We start from the raw sequence: 20,690 nt of genomic DNA, 5'->3' as shown, positions 1-20,690 counted from the left end.
TTACGACAGCGCCGGTCGTGTTTACGGCGGCGTCCGCTGCGCGCGCATGTTTTCTTTTTTCCTGGTTTCTCGGAGTGCTGCTGCTAACGCGGTGTCCGGCCAGCACCATCTGTTGCCATCCCGGCCGGCCGAGGCCGTTTCAGGTGAGCGGCATGTTTCATAGGTTCCTGCGGACCTCCGGAGCCGGCTCGGACTAGGTCCAGACTTCGGGGGCCTCACGGAAGAGACCTCTCTTAGTCCCTTCCTGCTGTCGCTGTTCCTCCGCTGGGCGGGGCAGGAATCCACTTTCGGGGGCCCCACGTCCTGCACACTACTGGACGCGGGGCACGACCTTGTGGGTGAGGTCCCTGGCCCTAGGCCCTGCTCATTGCCCATGGGCTGGGTGAATTTGATTGCCAGTTAACCCATCTCGGTTAAGGCGGAGGGGTAACAACAAGGTCTTTCTGAAGTGGCCGAAGACACCCTGACTTTTTAAGTGGGGTCTTAGGGGTGCCAGGTTGAGCGGTGTTTGGCCCCTGTTCTTAGGAATTCCCAGTGCATAGGTTACCTTCCGTTTTTTGTGAAACTGGAGGCTAGGATAGTTACGCCACCCCCTGTTCAGCGATGGACGGCGTATGATCCGTAGTGGCCTGCCAGCCACAGAGCCACTTCTGAGTGCCTTCTTGGAGCCCCCCTATCCTGCCCTTCTGACCAATACAGCTGTTACTTCGTTTTTACTGAGCAGCTCAGTTTCTCCTGGTTCCTCTCTGCTCTCCTTTTTAAAAAAAAAAAAAAAAAAAAAACATGTATTAAAGCTAGGGAAGCTAGGGTATCTCACCGCTGTCTTTCCAGAGAGGTGATGCAGGTCAAGCCTCGGGCCTTTTCCCTTCTTGAGCTTCTGACAGAATCCGATTTTTAAAAGTGTGTCTTGCGACTCACTTTTGGTATTACTAGGTACGGTCTCAAACCCCCGATCTTTGCGGGCTGCTACCCAGCTGTAATATAATGGAAAGAAAGCTGGACTGACAGCAGGCACCCCTGGAAATGAAATCTGTTTTGAAATGATGACGTCAGCTGCTTGGCTAGGCTGGGCTTCAAATTTTTGCCTCTAAAGTGGGGGTGAGGGGGTGTTAATGGTGTTAAAGTATCTGGCATATTTCTTGACACATAGGAGCTCAGCAATATTTAATACGAATTGTTCTGAGACCACCACCCTTTTTTTCTGTCCTCTTCCTATAGTTCCTATTAGGAAGATGAAGCTTCTAGGTTTATTCCGTGTTGCTGTCACCCAAATGTCATCTCTGAAGGAAGCCTCAATCTCCCCAGCATGGGGCTTTGGGGAGAGTTTACTAAGTTCAGCATACCTGTTATTTTTGATTGTTCTCCAGCCTCCAAGAAATACTGGATTTTTGTCTTTTTATGGAGTCTTGCTATGTTGCCCAGGCTGGAGTGCAATGGCACGATATTGGCTCACTGCAACCTCTGCCTCCCAGGTTCAAGCGACTCTCCTGCCTCAGCCTCCTGAGTAGCTGGGATTACAGGTGTCCACCACCATGCCCAGCTAATTTTTGTATTTTTAGTAGAGACTGGGTTTCTGTTGACCAGGCTGGTCTCGAACTCCTGACTTCGTGATCCGCCCACCTCGGCTTCTCAAAGTGCTAAGATTACAGGCATGAGCCACTGCATCCAGCCTCCAAGAAATATTTGCGTAGTGAATGCCTTCTAAGCATTTTCAGAAGGCTACAACGGAAGATAAATGCATAGGTTTTTTTTATAGGAAGTGTCAGGCAAGCATCCGCTGTAGAACCCTGGTCTTTTAATTCCCCTGAGAGAGCTATAGCATTATGCAGAGTGCAGACACTGTAGTCAGACTGCTTTGGTTCACGTTTTTCATCAACTAGCATTGCAACTTTGGGCAATTTCTTCATTTCTCTATGCTTTGGTTTTCTGATCTGGAAAGTGCGAATAACATTGGCTTCTACCTCACAGGATTGTTGGCAGGATTGAATGAATGAATGAGTGGTCACCACTAAGAACAGTGCCTGGCAGTATTCATGAACATCTGACATGGCCACTTTGGGCCTGAGGTCTATGGGGACCGCCTTGGCCTTCTGGCAGTTCTTTTGCCTGGGTTTATGTCCACTTGCTCTGCACGCAGGATTTGCGTTGATGGCAGAAAATTGAAACAATAAGAAAGGAAAATTGAATTTCAGGATATACTTAAAGATCCTTTTTTCTCAGCACTCTATATGCATAAATGTACTTTTGCAAGTCTGAATACTCGTGTGGCATTTTACAAAGTGCTTAAAACAAGGATCTTGTTTATTTTGCAGATGAAAAAGACTAAGGCGGCTGGACGTGGTGGCTCACGCCTGTAATCCCAGCACTTTGGGAGGCCGAGGTGGGCGGATCATTTGAGGTCAGGAGTTCAAGACCAACCTGGACAACATGGTGAAACCCCGTCTCTACTAAAAGCACAAAAAATAGCCAGGCAGTGCTTGCCTGTAATCCCAGCTACTCAGGAGGCTGAGGCAGGAGAATCACTTGAACCCAGGAAGCGGAGGTTGCATGCCACTGCACTCCAGCATGGGTGACAAAGTGAGACTCTGTCTCCAAAAACAAAGAAAAAGACTACTAAGTCTTAGGGAAGTTGAGTTTGTATGAATTGGTGAAGGTATATCTCAGAACCAAAACAAGGTTACTATATTTGAAAAAACATCAGTACATTTTATCAAATCTGTGACACCATTGAATTTTTTCAAACACTTACATTGTGTAACACAAAAAAAGAAAAACTACCAATCAATATGACACTCTGTCAAGCACAAGGTGCTGCCTCCTTTTAAAGCTGTTACAGTGAAAGAGTTTCGTGAAATTAATGACATAGGGTCAATCAGTTTTGTTTGCATTCTTCTCAGTTTTAAGTACATATTCACAGTATAATTAACAAACAGTAGTAGTCGCTCAACAGTTGAGGGTTCCAGTTTGCGTGTTGCTTTTTGAATTCTGTCATTTATGTCTTTGCTTACTTCATATGGAGGGCTTTTTGTACTCTGAGGCCTTCGTTCATGCCGCTACTCACATGATTTATATTTTTCAGGTTTTGGAAGATGGCAAAGTTCATGACACCCGTGATCCAGGACAACCCCTCCGGCTGGGGTCCCTGTGCGGTTCCCGAGCAGTTTCGGGATATGCCCTACCAGCCGTTCAGCAAAGGAGATCGGCTAGGAAAGGTACTTGCCTGTCAGCAGGAGTCTGAATCTTTGCAGCTGTGGCTGCTACTCTCGAGTCCCTGTTTAGATTTTATTGTCGCAAAATCTTAACTCGTGAATTTTTTATAGGGATGGCAGCTGAGAAAGGTTGTCATCTCTGGGTGTAGTGATAGGAGAGCTGGGCACTTAGAGAGGTGTGGTGAACGAATTCTGAGACTCTCCCACGCTGTCCTCTCACTTTCAGGGGTTTCCGGGTCTGCGGAAGCTTGCCTGGTTGACCTGTGCATTCTCTGTCTTGCCTTGTTGTTCATAGGTTGCAGACTGGACAGGAGCCACGTACCAAGATAAGAGGTACACAAGTAAGTGTTTCTGCGGCTGAATGCCCCAATCAGGGCCTTGGGAAAGTTGTTCTTTATTCTAATGACCTTCATCTGAAAGCTTTTTTGGAATGGGAAGGAACTGGCAACAATAATTCATAGCTTTTAGGGATGTAGTCTGGACTTTAACAGTAACCACATTTTTGGAACTAGCCCCCAAAACTTAGTCTGTTCATTAAAGAGGTCTAGCCTATTAAAATGGGATTTGGGGCCCTTTTAAAAACCTGTTGAAAACATTAGCTGGGCATGGTAGCATGCACCTGTAATCTCAGCTACTCGGGAGATTGATGCAGGAGAATCACTTGAACCCAGAAGGCAGAGGTTGCAGTGAGCCAAGATCATGCCACTGCACTGCAGCCTGGTGACAGAGCCAGACCCTGTCTCAAAAAAAAAAAAAAAAAATTAAAACCCCTGGTTTTAAGATCCTGGTACTATAAAAAGGCTTTTTCTCTGTGCCATTTCAGATAGTTGCAGGTGGCTGCCTGGAGAACTAAGTTAGGATAGCTGAGGCTGAGATTGGCAAGAAAGTATATCGTGATCCATTAGACATACCTGCCGTGGGTCCCTGATAATGGAGATGATGGTTAGCAATAAATACCTCAGATTCTCACACAATAAAGCAGAGAGTGAAATGGGTTAGCTTGAGTCCTTCAGAGTCTTCGCTTAGAAAGTTCTTTAGACCAGAGTTTTTCAAAATTGAATGTGCATATGAATCACCTGGGGATCTTGTTAAAATGCTGGTTCTGATTCGGTGGGTATGGGGTGGGACTGTGAGTCTGTGTGTCTAACAAGCTTCCAGCCAATGCTACAGGTCTCAAGACCACCCTGGAAATAGCAAGGCTTTAGACTGGTGCGTATCTGGTAAAGTCTGTGAGTGTAGTTACTACATGCCGGCACTTTTGCCTCCAGATAAGTACTCCTCTCAGTTTGGTGGTGGAAGTCAATATGCTTATTTCCACGAGGAGGATGAAAGTAGCTTCCAGCTGGTGGATACAGCGCGCACACAGAAGACGGCCTACCAGCGGAATCGGATGAGATTTGCCCAGGTAAGCCAAGAACCAGCAACCACCATCTTGGGGCTGTTACTGTTGGCCATCACCTGCCTAAAAGTGCTAGCTACCTTGTGACTCCTAATGAGAGAGGGAAGCATATTAGAGGTCTTCTCAGGTGAATCTCAGGTCACTGTTCTGTAACAAGAGGTACCAAGGTAAACTTGAACTAGGTTCAAGGATGTATTTAAATAGTTTATGTTTCTGTTTACCAGTAGGTAGGACATCAGACTTGTATGCTAAAAGCATTTGTGCTGGATAAGAAGGTGCACCCGTGCCTGTTGCCACAGGTAATTGGTGTGTGCAGACTTTATTAAGTAGACGGTCCAGTCAGGTTGCGTATTATTACTTAAAAAGGCAAACTCAGAAACTCTAAAAAGACCCAGTAAACATACTTCAATGAAAAATATGTCACGGGAATATAAGTCTAAGCAAAGTCCAAGTACTTACCCCCTAACACCCCCAAGCTATTGATGCCGTAGAGTGAAAGCACAGAGCAAGATGTGAAACTTGGGATTTGGCATCTTAAACTTACTCGAAAGACCTCCTGCTCATACTGCCTATTGTGAGCCAAATCTCCAAGATGCTAACACGGATATTTCTTGCTGATGCCCAGAGGAACCTCCGCAGAGACAAAGATCGTCGGAACATGTTGCAGTTCAACCTACAGATCCTGCCTAAGAGTGCCAAACAAAAAGAGAGGTGAGATTTTCATCCTACTGGAACAAGACACCCTTCCCAGACTGGCCGTAGTTGGAAACAGTAGGACAAAAGCGGGAGGGTGGTTGTCTTCCCCATCATTACAAAAAAAGAAAAAGAGGAAAATACCTTCTACAACCAGTTAAGCCACCTTTTGGCTTGTTGTTCTCAGGCTGGTTCATGGCAGATAGCATGAGCAGCAGACTGAACTCCTTGTGCTGGCCGTGTGCACTGAAGGGAAACCCAGGCAGGCAAGAAGAGGCTCTGGAGCTTACCTTGGCTCAGTTCTGCTGTGGGACAGCTCCAGGAAGCCCCATGTATGCTGGTCCTGGGAGCCTCCTGGTGGTGTGTGGTCCAGCAGCCACTACACCCCAGATTGGAGCTATCAGTGAACAGGCACTATAGATGAAGTAAAATATGCCTGGTCAGTATTTGGAGGCAGTGTGCTTTTCCAATGTGTTAGTGATCATGGCAAGTTTTAGCTGAAGAGAATGGCACCCTGTGCCTTTTGAGGAAGCCACTAATTTTAAGGTCTGCACTGAGATCATATTTCTATCTTTCCAGAGAACGCATTCGACTGCAGAAAAAGTTCCAGAAGCAATTTGGGGTTAGGCAGAAATGGGATCAGAAATCACAGGTAATGCAATTATACCAGAATTCTGCCTTGGAATTTGGTTCTGTTTATTTGGTTGTCTTTATAATAGCTTAGATGAGATATACTTCACATATCGTACAATTTAGTCGTTTTTAACATATTTGCAGAGTTCTGTAACTGGTCAATTTCAGACCATTTTCATCACCCTCAAGAGAATCCCTTACCCTTTAGCAGTCACCCTGTCTTGATCTGTTTTCTGTTGCCAGAACAGAATACCTGAGAGTGGGTAAGTTATAAAGTGGTTTCTTTAGCTCATGGTTCTGGAGACTGGGAAGTCCTGGATCAGGAGCGGCATCTGGTGAGGGCCTCATGCTGCTTGATAGCATGGCAGAAAAGGCAGAAGGGGGAGGAGGGTGCAACAGAGAAAAAGGCTAAACTGTTTGGGTAGTTAGCCCATTGCTGAGAGAAGAGCATAGGCATTTATTCCTTTTAACGACCTAATCTCTTAAAGGCCCTACCTCCCGACACTGCCACAGTAGCAACCAGCGTGCCACATGAGTTCCAGGAGGCCAGACGCTAACACGCCCAATACCCCAGCCCTAGGCAGCTACAAATCTGTTTTCTGTCTCTGGATTTTTTGTTCTAGACATTCTACATACATGGAATCATACAATATATGGTCTTTTGTAACTGGTGGCTTTTTTTCCGCATGTTTTCAAGAGTCATCCATGTGGCAGCATGTGCCGGTACAGTTGTCCTTCAGTATGTGAAAGTCTACACATTCTCAGGTCCCACAGTCGGCCTGTGGTACCCACATATATGAAAAGTTGGCCCTCCATATACTCAGGGTTTGCATGCCAAGAATACTGTTTTTTTTTTTTCTTTTTCTTTTTCTTTTTTGAGACAGGGTCTCGCTCTGTCACCCAGGCTGGAGTGCAGTGGCGTGATCTTAGCCAACTGCAGTCTCTCTCTGCTGGGTTCAAGCAATCCTCCCACCTCAGCCTTCTGAGTAGCTGAGACTATGGGCATGCACCACCACGCCTGGCTAATTTTTGTATTTTTTGTAGAGATGGGGTTTTGCCATGTTCCCCAGGCTGGTCCCAAACTCCTGAGCTCAAGCAGTCCACCCACCTCAGCCTCCCAGAGTGCTGGTTTTACAGACATGAGGCACTGCGCCCGGCTTGTATTTTCAGTCCATGTTTGTTTGAAGAAAATCTGCATATGAGTAGACCCATGTACTTCAAACCCATGTTGCTCAAGGGCAGCTGTGCTTCATTTGTTGTTGGTTGTGGGTTTTGTTTTTAGACTGAATCTCACTCTTGTCACCCAAGCTGCAGTGCCAGTGGCACGATCTTGGCTCACTGCAACCTCAGCCTCCCAGGTAGCTAGGATTACAGGCCCGAGCCAACACGTCTGGCTATTTTTTATTTTTTGTATGTTTTGTAGAGGCAGGGTTTCACCATGTTGGCCCAGCTGGTCTCAAACTCCTGACCTCAGATAATCCGCCTGCTCCTGATCTCAGATAATCCACCCACCTCAGCCTCCCAAAGTGCTGGGATTACAGGCGTGAGGCACCACACCCAGCCCAAATGAGCTTCATTTCTTGTTTATTGTCAAATAAGAGTCCTTTGAATTGATACACCATGTATTTTTGAGCCTTTCACACACTGATGAACATTTGGGTGGTTTTTCACTTTTTGAGTATTATTGATGCTGCTGTGAACGTTCACCTGCGTATGCTTGGGTGGGCATTCTGAGAACAGAACACGTGTAAGCAAAAGCGAAGCTACATTTTGTTGGATGTGATGCTATATCAAGGATAGTTAATACCCCGAGAGAAATTTAAAGGACCTTGCTACATGTTTATCAGGTGACATCATTACCTGGGAGTAGAACCCCATTTGTTTCTGAGCTTTTGATCCCTTTGGTCCTCTTCCAGACCATACATTCCTGGGAGTCAGGGATTCTGTCTTATAAAACAGTCAGCACTCCATCACTCAGTTTATTGAATAAAAGCTGTTTTTCTCTTCTCTCTTTTATTGAGACGGAGTCTTGCCCTGTCACCCAGGCTGGAGTGCAGTGGTGCTATCTCAGCTCACTGCAGCCTCCACCTCCAGATTCAAGCTATTCTCCTGCCTCAGCCTCCCGAGTAGCTGCGATTACAGGCATGCATCAGCACACCTGGCTAATTTGTGTATTTTTAGTAGAGATGGGGTTTCACCAGGTTGGACAGGCTGGTCTCGAACTCCTGACCTCGGATGATCTGCCCGCCTTGGCCTCCCAAAGTCCTGGGATCACAGACATGAGCCACTGAGCCCCTCCATTTTGTGTGGTGGTTGTTTGAGACAGGATCTCGTGTCACTCAGGCTGGAGTGCTCCTTGTATTTTTAGCCTTTTATTTATGTTTTGTATGTACTATAACTTTTTTTTTCCTCTAATGTTTTTCAACTGCAGAAACCCCGAGACTCTTCAGTTGAAGTTCGTAGTGACTGGGAGGTGAAAGAGGAAATGGATTTTCCTCAGTTGATGAAGATGCGCTACTTGGAAGTGTCAGAGCCACAGGACATGTAAGCAGCATCTTCTACTACTTTCTACCCTGCTCTTATGTGTGTGGACCATCTGATGATGGGTATTTTCTTAAGCCCTAGTATTTCCAAAAAGGCTTTGAAGCCACTTAACTCAAAACACATTGCATAAGGTTAACAGAGGTGTTTGAAAAAAATCAAGACCGGCCAGGAACAGTAGATCACCTGAGGTCAGGAGTTCAAGAGCAGCCTGGCCAACATGGTGAAAACCAGTCTCTACTAAAAATACAAAAATTAGCCGGGCGTGGTGGCACACCCCTGTAATCCTAGATACTCAGGAGGCTGAGGCGTGAAAATCGCTTAAACCCTGGAGGTGGAGGTTGCAGTGAGCTGAGATCTTGACATTGCGCTCCAGCCTGGGCAATAAAAGTGAAACTCCATCTAAAAAAAAAAAAAAAAAAAAATCAAGACCAAGGGGAAAAGCAGAAGTTCACTGACTGCAAACTTCTTTTTAACTTCCTGGCATCCTCAGCAAAGAAGAAATTAGTTATACAATTCTTTTGGCAGAAAGAGAAAGAAAGAAAGAATGGAATTTGCTGATTATTAAACTGTATATTTCTGTTTTCTGGCGTCCTGAGCAAAACAGCAATAAGATTAAGTTACAAAACTCTTGGCAGGAAAAGAAACACAGCAATTCTTCAAGAGAATCTTTGCTTCTCCTGGCATTTCAAATAGCTCCTTACCTCAAAGGAGAAGCAGGCGGAACTTAGGTACTGGGAAACCAGAGCACCAGACCAGACGTCAGCCTACCCAGGTGCCTCTGAAACTAGTCATCTCCTGTCTTAGCCTCAATCGCCCTACCTTTAAAATGGGGGCGTTGGGCTGAATGAGTTGTGCTTGCTCTGTTCTGTACCAGGACCTAAGTGGACAGGAACTCAGCAGGCACTGGGGATTCGTCTCTCCTGTTCTGGCCAGAAACTGCTTTCCACCTCTTTTAGACTTTTGGATAAGACTTCTGGATCTATGGCTTAGAAAGAAAAACCTGGGGTTTATCTCCCTTACCTGGCATGTCTCTGCCTGCTCTTCCCACAGCGAGTGTTGCGGGGCCCTGGAATACTACGACAAAGCCTTTGACCGCATCACCACAAGGAGCGAGAAGCCGCTGCGGAGCATCAAGCGCATCTTCCACACTGTCACCACCACAGACGACCCTGTCATCCGCAAGGTGTGCGCCTCCTTCTGCCCCTCTCCCACTAGGTAGGAATGCTGTCGGCTTCTACAGCTGAAGCTGCAGAAAGAAGACATGGGAATAATGTATGTATTATATGTAAAAGCACTTTGCCAGGTAGACCGGAAATGTGGATGTTAAGCACAGCTGGACTTGAAGCCCGGTTCCGTCATGCTTCCTGGCTCAGTCTGTGGAGCCTTAGTTCTCTCATCTGCAGCCAGGGTTAGAGGTACATAGTGCGTACCACTGGGGCAAAGGTGAAAGCATCTGAAGCACTTGGCTGCAATCGAGCAGGTGCTTAGGGGGCTGCAGTGCCACTGCCACCCGAAACTTGCTGGCTGACTGACTGCAGTGTTTTTGGTCAATGAGGTGGGGCCTCATTCTTAAGGATTTATGTGGTCAGCAAAGGAGTTCTTTCCCGTCCTTGTGAGTGGGCAGTGAGACCTGGGAGCGTCTTTCCATCTTCTCTCTTTGATCCTCTTTGCAGCTGGCAAAAACTCAGGGGAATGTGTTTGCCACTGATGCCATCCTGGCCACGCTGATGAGCTGTACCCGCTCAGTGTATTCCTGGGACATTGTCGTCCAGAGAGTTGGATCCAAACTCTTCTTTGACAAGAGAGACAACTCTGACTTTGGTAAGAAGCATGCCTGGGGAACAACTCAAAGGCATTGAGTACTTTTGTTGGTACAGAACAAGTCTCTGGTGCTAGAGAATGGATAGAAAGTGGTCCATCTTCCCAAGGGCATTGACAGCAGCAGCATCTGAATCTCTCCCAGGCTCTGTATTCTGAGATTAGAAGAGACCATCACTGCAGTGCCTGCTTGGGGCCTCAGCTTTTGGAGTCCTCACTGCACCCTAATAGCAAGCTTCCAAATGTTGCTTTCTTTTTTTTTTTTTTTTCCTTTCCCAAGACCTAGTCTCACTCTGTCACCCAGGCTGGAATGCAGTGGCACAATCTTGGCTCACTGCAGCCTCCACCTCCCACATTCAAGTCATTCTCCTGCCTCAGCCTCCCAAATAGCTGGAATTACAGACATGTGCCACTATGCCTGGCTACTTGCTGTATTTTTAGTAGAGACAGTTTCACCATGTTAGCCAGGCTGGTCTCGAACTCCTGGCCTCAAGTGATCCATCAGCCTTGGCCTCCCAAAGTGCTATGATTAGAGGCATGAGCCACCATGCCTGGCCCAAATTTTACTCGTTTAAATACCACTTTTTTGAGTTTTGCCATCTTGCATACCTTCTTCAGTGTTTGCTTACAGTACATACACTTACATATTTTATGCCATACGTATATGTATTTATACATCATAAAACCATGTCACTCAAAAATTAACAAAACAGGCCGGACCTGGTGACACACACCTGTAATCCTGGCACTTTGGGAGACCAAGACAGAGAATCACTTGAGGTCAGGAGTTCAAGACCATCCTGGTCAACATGGTGAAACCCCATCTCTACTAAAAATTTAAAAATTAGGCCAGGCGCGGTGGCTCAAGCCTGTAATCCCAGCACTTTGGGAGGCTGAGACGGGCGGATCACGAGGTCACAAGATCAAGACCATCCTGGCTAACATGGTGAAACCCCATCTCTACTAAAAAATACAAAAAACTAGCCAGGCGAAGTGGCGGGCGCCTATAGTCCCAGCTACTCGGGAGGTTGAGGCAAGAGAATGGCGTGAACCCGGGAGACGGAGCTTGCAGTGAGCTGAGATCCGGCCACTGCACTCCAGCCTGGGCGACAGAGCGAGACTCTGTCTCAAAAAAAAAAAAATATATACAAAAATTAGCCGGGCATGGTGGCGCGTGCCTGTAATCCCAGCTACTCAGGAGGCTGAGGCAGGAGAATTGCTTGAACCCAGGAGTCAGAGGTTGCAGTGAGCCGAGATCACACCACTGCACTCCAACCTGGGTGACAGAGCAAAACTCCATCTCAAAGAAAAAAAAAAAAAAGAGTTTATATTCTGAGCCTGAAGCCTGCGGTCTTAAAAACCTTACAAAATCATTCTCGTGAGGAATCCAGACGATTGAAAAGGGACAGCTGCCTTCCTGTGTGATTGAACTGAATGTCGGGTACTATCTTGAGTTATCCTGGAGCAGCTGCCCCACTCCCCCGCTTATGTGTTCCACACCAGGGAGACCCACTTTAGGAGAGGGCGGTTCTTTGAAGGAAGGACCTGTGGTGTTTGCCTCTCCACATCTCCCCACAGCGCTGCACACATTGTCAGTGACTCTTTGTTGCATGGTGAGTGACCATGCCACGCTTTTGCAGACCTCCTGACAGTGAGTGAGACTGCCAATGAGCCCCCTCAAGATGAAGGTAATTCCTTCAATTCACCCCGCAACCTGGCCATGGAGGCAACCTACATCAACCACAATTTCTCCCAGCAGTGCTTGAGAATGGTGAGGAAACAAGTCTCTGGGCGTTGATTCATTCTTATTTAACCAGCTGCTACTTGTGGAGCATCTGCTTTTTGCTAGGTTCTTGGGTTGTGGGACTGAGCAGGACAGACCCAGTCCCCACCTTTAGCAGGGGAGTTACATGCCTGGGCTTGGGGGTCAGGCTGTCTGACTTTGAACAAAGTTCCTGTCCTTACAGAATTTCATGATAGTGGAGGAGAAAACATAGTGAACCATAAATAATAAATTGATTTACATCAAATGGTGATTTGTGCCATGGCAAAAAATGAAGTAGAGATGGGCATGGTTACGAACTCATTTTCATTCATCAGGTGCTAACAGTTAGGAGGGGTCAAGTAGGCATAAAACAGGCAGCGAGCTCAGAGCCCCATCAAGGGCCCCAGGAACCTGGCCAGAGCTGCAACTAAGCAGAGGTGCTGGGTCTGACTGATTGGCCTTGGCCTTGTCAACAGAGTTAGCTCTGTCTTGTGACACCTTTGTTTTTGCAGGGGAAGGAAAGATACAACTTCCCCAACCCAAACCCGTTTGTAGAGGACGACATGGATAAGAATGAAATCGCCTCTGTTGCTTACCGGTAGGTCACTCTCTGGTGGGTATTGTGACCAGATTGGAGCATGGGCCCCACTCTGTCGAATCCCCAGTGACCACGTGAGTTTCTCCTTCGCTGCAGTTACCGCAGGTGGAAGCTTGGAGACGATATTGACCTTATTGTCCGTTGTGAGCACGATGGCGTCATGACTGGAGCCAACGGGGAAGTGTCCTTCATCAACATCAAGACACTGAATGAGTGGGATTCCAGGGTGAGCCGCCATCTCCATCACCCTCCTGGTGACACCATGTCTCTGTTCCCTGCAGTGCCTGTTTACGCAGGCTAGGTTGTGTAAACTGTTTCTTATCCCTTTTCATTACTTATAGAGCTACCTGGATTTTTTTTGTCTTGTGAGTTTTTTCCTCTGCTTATTAGTTCCTTGCCGAGAAAGAGCATGACTATGTGTGTAGAACTATGTTAAGTGTTAAGGACTTTTCTGCTTATTATTTACACAGGAGCCATTTAACTCCTTTCTTCCAGTACTTCATCTCTGTTCCATTGTGGCCTCCTGTTGGCTTCTGCTCTCTGAGCATCTGATTTTTTCCTCTCCTTATTATCTGGGTTGGCAGTTCCTGTAAGTCTGGCCGCTCTTCTTTTTGACCTCTTCTTTCATTGACTGAGCCACTGCCTTCAGTCTTTTCATACCTTTTTTCCAATTCCTCATTTCCTGAACTCATGGATTCTACGATCTGGCTTGGAATTGATGCTTCAGAGGCACCTTGAAAGAAACATGCTTCCTTCACTTTTCCTCCACTTTCCATTTCCACCCCACCCCCACCCACATCACCTGTTGGAGGAGCACACTGGGAGGCTTGCTGTGACCTCCCTCTGGGGCCAGTGGCCTTTTCTTGGACTTTTCCCGGTGAGCTCCCCAAAGCATTCGGGGTCGTTGCGCCTGTGTTGCTTTGCCCTCTGTGTTACCGCGTTACTCTGGTCTCACCCATTTCCCTGTTTCCTTCGCATGTTGTCTTTGCTGGCTCCCCTCCTTTTTGACCCGTGGAGTCACCTAGACAGCTCTCTTCGCCACACGTACTTCTTTATTATACAACTTTGTGTTAGTTATCTTTTGCTCCATAACAAATTAACAGAAACTTAGTGACTTAACAATACCGATTAATATATTTTATTTTTATTTTTTATTTTTTGAGACAGAGTTTTGCTCTTGTTGTCTAGGCTGGAGTGCAATGGGGCGATCTCGGCTCACCGCAACCTCTGCCTCCAGGGTTCAAACGATTCTCCTGCCTCAGCCTCCCGAGTAGCTGGGATTACAGGCATGCGCCACCACGCCCAGCTAATTTTGTATTTTTAGTAGAGACGGGGTTTCTCCATGTTGGTTAGACTGGTCTCGAACTCCTGGCCTCAGGCGATCCGCCTGCCTCGGCCTCCCAAAGTGCTGGGATTACAGGCATGAGCCATGGCACCCAGCCTAACAATATTGATTTATTAGCTCACATTTTTGTAGGTTAGAAGTCCAGTGCTGTGTGCTTGGTCTTTGTATTGGTCCATTCTCACACTGCTGCAAAGAAATGCCTGAGAGTGGGTAATTTCTAAAGAAGGGAGATATAATTGGCTCACAGTTCCGCAGGCTCTAGAGGAAGCGTGACTGAGGAGGCCTCAGGAAACTTGCAATGGTGGCAGAAAGCAAAGGAGAAGCAGGCACATCTGACATGGCCAGAGTAGGAGAAAGAGAGGGGGAAGTTGCTATACACTTTTAAACAACCAGATCTCTTGAGAACTCTGTATCACAAGAATAGCGCCAAAGGGGAAAATCCACCCCCATGATCCAGTCACCTCCCACCATGCTCCTCCTCCAACATTGGGGTTTACCACTTGACATGTGATTTGGGTGGGACACAAATCCAAACAAGGCAGAAATCACAGTGTCAATAGAAACAGGACTGAGTTCTCATCTGGAGGTTCTGAAAGCCATTTCCAAGCCCATTTTCATTGTGGGTAGAGTTCATTTCCCTGCAGTTAGATGACAGAGGCCCCCATCCCCCTGCCAGCTGTCAGCTGGGAGCCTCTTTCAGCTCCTAGAGGCCACCTGCATTCCTTGTCACATGGCCCCCTCCATCTCCAAGCTAGCAACAGCACAGCAGATCCTTCTCGTGCTTCAAATTTCTGACTTCCTCTGTCTCTGATCTCTACATCTAGATTTGAGAGACTCATATGGTTGGGTGAGGCCCAGCCCCAGGTAGTGTATATTAAGGTTAACTGATTGGGGGCCTTACATCTGCAAAATCCCTTTTGACATACAAGGTAGCATAATCATGGGGGTGATATTTGATCCTAGCCATAGGTTCTGCCTGCAGTCAAGGGGAGGAGACTCTGCAAGGGCAAGGGTCACTGGGGATCATCTTAGAATTCTGCCCACCCCAGGCCTCAACCATGAACTCTTTGAAAATGATTTCTCAAATCTACTCTGATTTATTACACTTCCCATTGTTTTTCTGCTAAAACACCTTCCCCTTCCGTGTGCCCCCCGTCCTGTCATTGCCTCTGGGCCAGCTGTCCCTCAGCATTGTCTTTCTCCCACCTAAGCTCAGAGCCTCTAATATCTCCAACTCCTTTTTTACATTTGCTATTAGCAAAATAGAAGGCTTTGCTGTCTTCTGACTCAGTCCTGGATTTCGCTGATACCAAGCCAGTACACAGCTTCATCAGCAGTGCAGACTGGGAGAAGGACTCTAACGTGCCCCAGCAAGCTGCACACAGTAGTGCGCACCTGTAATCCCAGCTGCTCAGGAGGCTGAGATGGGAGGATCGCTTGGGTTCAGGAGTTCAAATCCTGAACTCACCAGCTTGGGCAACATAGTGAGACCCCCCATCTCAAAAAAAGCAAACGCACAGCGGTGCTGCAGGATAGCTTAGATTTTTTAGGGAAACACCAGAGACGTCTTGCTGGAATACTACTACATGGTTTGAACCTAACTAAATAAAAGGAATGATTGGCCAGGCACTGTGGCTCACGCCTGTAATCCTAGCACTCTGGGAGGCCGAAGCGGGCGGATCACCTGAGGTCAGGAGTTCGAGAGCAGCCTGGCCAACGTGGCGAAACCCCCTCTCCACCAAAAATATAAAAATTAGCTGGACGTGGTGGCGGGCACCTGTAATCCCAGCTACTAGGGAGGCTGAGGTAGGAGAATCGCTTGAACCCGGGAGGTGGAGGTTGTGGTGAGCTGAGATCACGCCACTGTACTCCAGCCTGGGCGACAAGAGCAAAACTACTTCTCAAAAAAAAAAAAAAAAAGGAATTCCTGAGTATTTCTTTTGCCCTGTGGTTGCCATGAACCAAGAAAGTTTGGGAACCTCTGTCATGTGACCTTTGACCAGTCATTTCACTCTGGGTCCAACTTCCCACGTCTATAAATGATATGGGTAGAAAAGAGGATCTCTTTGGGGTCCTTTTCTGCTGTGTGTGCATTTATGTAAAATGTCAGACTCAGCTTTGCCCCCACTGCAGGCTTCCACCCCCATCTAAGGCCAACTCCGCCTGTCTTTCCTATCCCACCATGCCTCTCAGATCAGGAGCTCCTGTCTGTACCTGCACTTGTGCCAATACTCTCCACTTGGCTCACTGTTACACATCCTCTGTGAAGCCCTTCCTTACCATGCCACACACAGTAGACACTTGCCTCTGCTGTTTAAAGTGTGTGTGTGTGTGTGTGTGTGTGTGTGTGTGTGTGTGTGTGTGTGTGTGTGTGTCCATGTCCATCATTCCCTGGCTAGGTGAGCTTTTAGAAGAGAAGAGCTGTAAGTCATTGAGTGCCAGCTGTGCGGCAGGCTGTGCAAGGGAAGGGAGCGTGTCTTTGTCTCTTAAATGATAAGATTTAGTGCATACCTACCCACTTTCTAAGCAGGCAGACTGGGGAGTTCCTTCTCTGCCAGAGGAGGTCCCAGCACCTTGGGCATTTAGAGCTTGCTTCTGCTTCTCTAACGGGGCTCTCCTGCAGCACTGTAACGGCGTTGACTGGCGTCAGAAGCTGGACTCTCAGCGAGGGGCCGTCATTGCCACGGAGCTGAAGAACAACAGCTACAAGTTGGCCCGGTGGACCTGCTGTGCTTTGCTGGCTGGATCTGAATACCTCAAGCTTGGGTGAGAGGCCTGTGCGGGAACTGGCAGCTGATCTTGTGAAAGGAAGGGTCTGGGTAGGGAGGTTGGCCCTCCCCTCCCCGTGTACTGGACTGGCAGAGATAAATCCAGGGATGGGGTAGAGATGGAGGGATCAGTTAGGAGACAGATGCCAAATAGCAGGCATGCTGAATGGAGTCCTGAACTAGGGCAATGATGTCAGTGAAATCCAGAACTGAACACTCGGAAGACGGAGTTTTCCCTTTCCCTTGAAAATAGCAGTGGACCAGGTATCACCATTTAATGGACATTTGATGCCAGGTGTTGCTGTCTCTGTGCCACCGGCTCTGACCACTGGTATCCCTTCCTCTGTTAGTTATGTGTCTCGGTACCACGTGAAGGACTCCTCACGCCACGTCATCCTGGGCACCCAGCAGTTCAAGCCTAATGAATTTGCCAGCCAGATCAACCTGAGCGTGGAGAATGCCTGGGGCATTCTACGCTGCGTCATCGACATCTGCATGAAGCTGGAGGAGGGCAAATACCTCATCCTCAAGGACCCCAACAAGCAGGTCATCCGTGTCTACAGCCTCCCTGATGGCACCTTCAGCTCTGATGAAGACGAGGAGGAAGAGGAGGAGGAAGAAGAGGAAGAAGAAGGTGTGTAGCAACCCACTCTCTGAGGTCTAGAGTGATCTGTGGGCTAGCACGGGAGCAAGTTCTATAGCCATTGTGATCTTTAACCTTGATAAAACTTTGAGAATTCCGAGACTTAAGTATGAAGCAGCATTCACTTTGCCTCCAAGAGCTTCTTCCAGAGCCTTTAGATCACATCAAGTGGTTGGGGAGGATAGCGGTGTTTTAGAGAAGTGGCTGGACTGTGGCAGAGGTAGAGAAAGATGAGGGAAGTCCTGGATGGAAGCCCATGGTCTAGAGGGAAAAGCTCCACTCTGGGTTAAATAGCTTGAAAGTTGTCTCTCCAGCTCCACCAGCTGGTGACTGAAGGAAATACCTGCCCGGCCCTGTGAGGATCTAAAAGGCTTCACTTCTGAATGGAAGTGTTGAAAACTCACACGCAGTCCAGCAGAGGTTCAGAAAGGAAAGTGAACGCCATATCACACAACCTGGCTTATTTCTCTTACATTTTTTGTGTCTTTCAGAGGAAGAAACTTAAACCAGTGATGTGGAGCTGGAGTTTATCCTTCCACCGAGACTATGAGGGCCTTTGACGCTTAGTGGAATGTGTATCTAACTTGCTCTCTGACGTTTAGCAGATGAAATAAAATATACGTCTGTTTAGTCTCTCCTTCATCGTCTATCTGCATTAACGATTTACAGCCCTTTTTTCAAAGATGCCTGGCAGAGTGGGGATGAGATTCAGCAATTTCTATGTGGAATTCAGAATGTGGGTGTCATCATTTGTTGTAAGAAGTTCATTTCCACAAGCATGAGTGCCTGCTGGCTGTCTGAAGAGCCAACTGTTGCTTTTGGAGAGTTCACTGGGAGGAGCTGGACTGCAGAATGCTAGTACAGCGCAAAGCAGGGCGTGGATGAGGTGGCGCTGCTGCGCATGAGGGAGGCTGCCACGGAGAGCTTGATGGATGTCCCACTGGCTGATTGTGTTATGGTTTGTGAACTGTTGTTAAGCTTGGCTTGGGCTGGTGACAGTCTCAGGCCTGTCCCTACAAAGCAATGTGTCATAAGAGCTCTGGATGTTTAGGATATGTAAACTTTTTTTTTTTTTTTTTTGAGACAGAGTGTCTGTCACCCTGGCTGGAGTGCAGTAGCACAATCTCAGCTCACTGCAACCTCTGCCTCCCAGGTTGAAACGATCCTCCTGCCTCAGCCCCCCTAGTAGCTGGGATTACAGGCATGCACCACCATGCCTGGCTAATTTTTGTATTTTTAGTAGAGACGGGATTTCGCCATACTGGCCAGGCTGGTCTTGAACTGACCTCAGGTGATCCACCCGCCTCGGCCTCCCAAAGTGCTGGGATTACAGGCGTGAGCCACCGCACCCAGCCGAGGGTATGTAAACTTCTGTATAAGTGGACGTTCTGTTCTGGACACTTTATAATTACCCTGCCAGGTGTTAATGCTGAGCTTTCTGTAGTATCTAAGCCTCATACAGAAGTGTGATGCCGGCAGGAGTAGTACCATTATGAGGTGAGGAAACAGGCATGGTGGCTCAAACCTCTAATCCCAACACTTTGGGAGGCCAAGGCAGAAGGATCAGTTTAGCCTAGGAGTTTGAGACCAGCCTGGGTACAGGGAGACCAGGGCCTGTCTCCACAAAAAAAAATAAACTATTAACCAGTCATGGTGCTTCCACCTGTGGTCCCAGCTACTCAGGAGGCTGAGGTGGGAGGAGTGCTTGAGCCCAGGAGTTCAAGGCTGCAGTGAGCTATGATCACACCACTGCACTCCAGCGTGACAGAAGGAGACCCTTTATCAAAAAAAAAAAAAAAAAAAAAGCCAGGTGCAGTGGCTCATGCCTATGATCCCAGCACTTTGGCACTTTGGGAGGCTGAAGTGGGTGGATCACTTTAGGTCGGGGGTTCACGACCAGCCTGAGCAACATAGCAAAACCCCCGTCTCTACGAAAAATACCAAAATTAGCCAGGCATGGTGGCACTTGTAATCCTAGCACTTTGGGAGGCTGAAGCAGGATAGTGTGAGCCTGGGAGGTTAGGGCTGCAGTGAGCCATGATTGTGTCACTGTACTCCAGCCTGGGTTACCGTAAGACACTGTCTCAAAAAGAAGATGTCCCTACTTTATTTTTGGCAAAGTATTTTGCCTAACCTCTCTGGCTCCAGTGCTTATTCAACAAATGCCTGAACTTCCGTATGTCAGATACTGGACAATTTCTGCTCTGAGGAAGCTTTTCTCTGATGTTGACACAGACTGAAGAAAGTAAATGACATTCGGCCGGACGCGGTGGCTCACGCCTGTAATCCCAGCACTTTGGGAGGCCGAGGTGGGCGGATCACGAGGTCAGGAGATCGAGACCATCCTGGCTAACACGGTGAAACCCCGTCTCTACTAAAAATACAAAAAATTAGCCAGGCGTGGCGGTGGTCGCCTGTAGTCCCAGCTACTCGGGAGGCTGAGGCAGGAGAATGGCGTGACCCAGGAGGCGGAGCTTGCAGTGAGCCAAGATCATGCCACTGCACTCCAGCCTGGGCGACAGAGTGAGACTGTCTCAAAAAAAAAAAAAGTAAATGACATTCTTTGGTAGGTACTTGTAGGCCTGAGAGGTCAAGGAAGTTTTTCTAAGGAGTCCCCAGCTACGATGTTTAATTAAAAGAATCTTGGCCGGGCGCGGTAGCTCACGCCTGTAATCCCAGCACTTTGAGAGGCCAAGACGGGCGGATCACGAGGTCAGGAGATCAAGACCATCCTGGCTAACACGGTGAAACCCCGTCTCTACTAAAAAAACAAAATACAAAAAAACTAGCCGGGCGTAGTGGCGGACGCCTGTAAGTCCCAGCTACTCCAGAGGCTGAGGCAGGAGAATGGGGTGAACCCGGGAGGCGGAGCTTGGAGATCGCGACACCGCACTCCAGCCTGGGCGACTGAGCGAGACTCCGTCTCAAAAAAAGAAGAAAAAAAAAAAAAAGAATCTCCAGCCACGCAAAGCTGCAAGCTCGCAGTTCTTTCCACCTGCCCTTACCACAAGAACACTCAGCCCCATTTCACTGGACTTTGAAGGTTCCTACGCTGACCTCGTATTTCTTCCCATGTAAATCTCATACAGGGGCCACATGCGACCCCTGGGAAGCCAACCTTGATCATCCAGTTCACGTTATCTCCCTCCTGCCATTTATCTTGCCTCCACTGAGTTTTAATTCCAGGCTCCACTTCCTGTGATTGCAAACATATCCCTTCATCCCTATGTCTCCATTTGACCAGTCAGCTACCAAACGTCGGAAACAATGCCTTG

General features: G+C 47.8%; 1 protein-coding gene across 1 annotated transcript; it reads left to right on the top strand.

Annotated features, from left to right (window-relative positions):
- The first annotated feature begins 21 nt into the window (after positions 1 to 21).
- LOC105464516 (eukaryotic translation initiation factor 3 subunit D) lies at positions 22 to 18,052 on the top strand. The gene is made up of 15 exons (XM_011712489.2): positions 22 to 143; positions 3,080 to 3,212; positions 3,505 to 3,550; positions 4,478 to 4,614; positions 5,234 to 5,319; positions 5,881 to 5,953; positions 8,366 to 8,478; positions 9,529 to 9,661; positions 10,152 to 10,299; positions 11,937 to 12,067; positions 12,574 to 12,659; positions 12,756 to 12,885; positions 16,628 to 16,770; positions 17,123 to 17,406; positions 17,907 to 18,052. The coding sequence occupies exons 2-15, from the start codon at positions 3,090 to 3,092 to the stop codon at positions 17,918 to 17,920; spliced, it is 1,647 nt and encodes a 548-aa protein (XP_011710791.1). The 5' UTR covers positions 22 to 143; positions 3,080 to 3,089; the 3' UTR covers positions 17,921 to 18,052.
- The last annotated feature ends 2,638 nt before the right edge of the window (positions 18,053 to 20,690 follow it).

This window comes from Macaca nemestrina, chromosome 15, assembly GCF_043159975.1.
Source record: "Macaca nemestrina isolate mMacNem1 chromosome 15, mMacNem.hap1, whole genome shotgun sequence".
In the NCBI taxonomy this organism is placed as follows: Eukaryota; Metazoa; Chordata; class Mammalia; order Primates; family Cercopithecidae; genus Macaca; species Macaca nemestrina.
This window is presented reverse-complemented; position numbering and strand designations above follow the sequence as displayed.

Coding starts and splice junctions, on each gene's coding strand:
- LOC105464516 (XM_011712489.2), top strand. CDS start 3,090: ATGGCAAAGTTCATGACACCCGTGATCCAGGACAACCCCTCCGGCTGG. Junction 3,551..4,477: donor CCAAGATAAGAGGTACACAA/GTAAGTGTTTCT, acceptor TTTTGCCTCCAG/ATAAGTACTCCTCTCAGTTT. Junction 12,886..16,627: donor TGAATGAGTGGGATTCCAGG/GTGAGCCGCCAT, acceptor GCTCTCCTGCAG/CACTGTAACGGCGTTGACTG.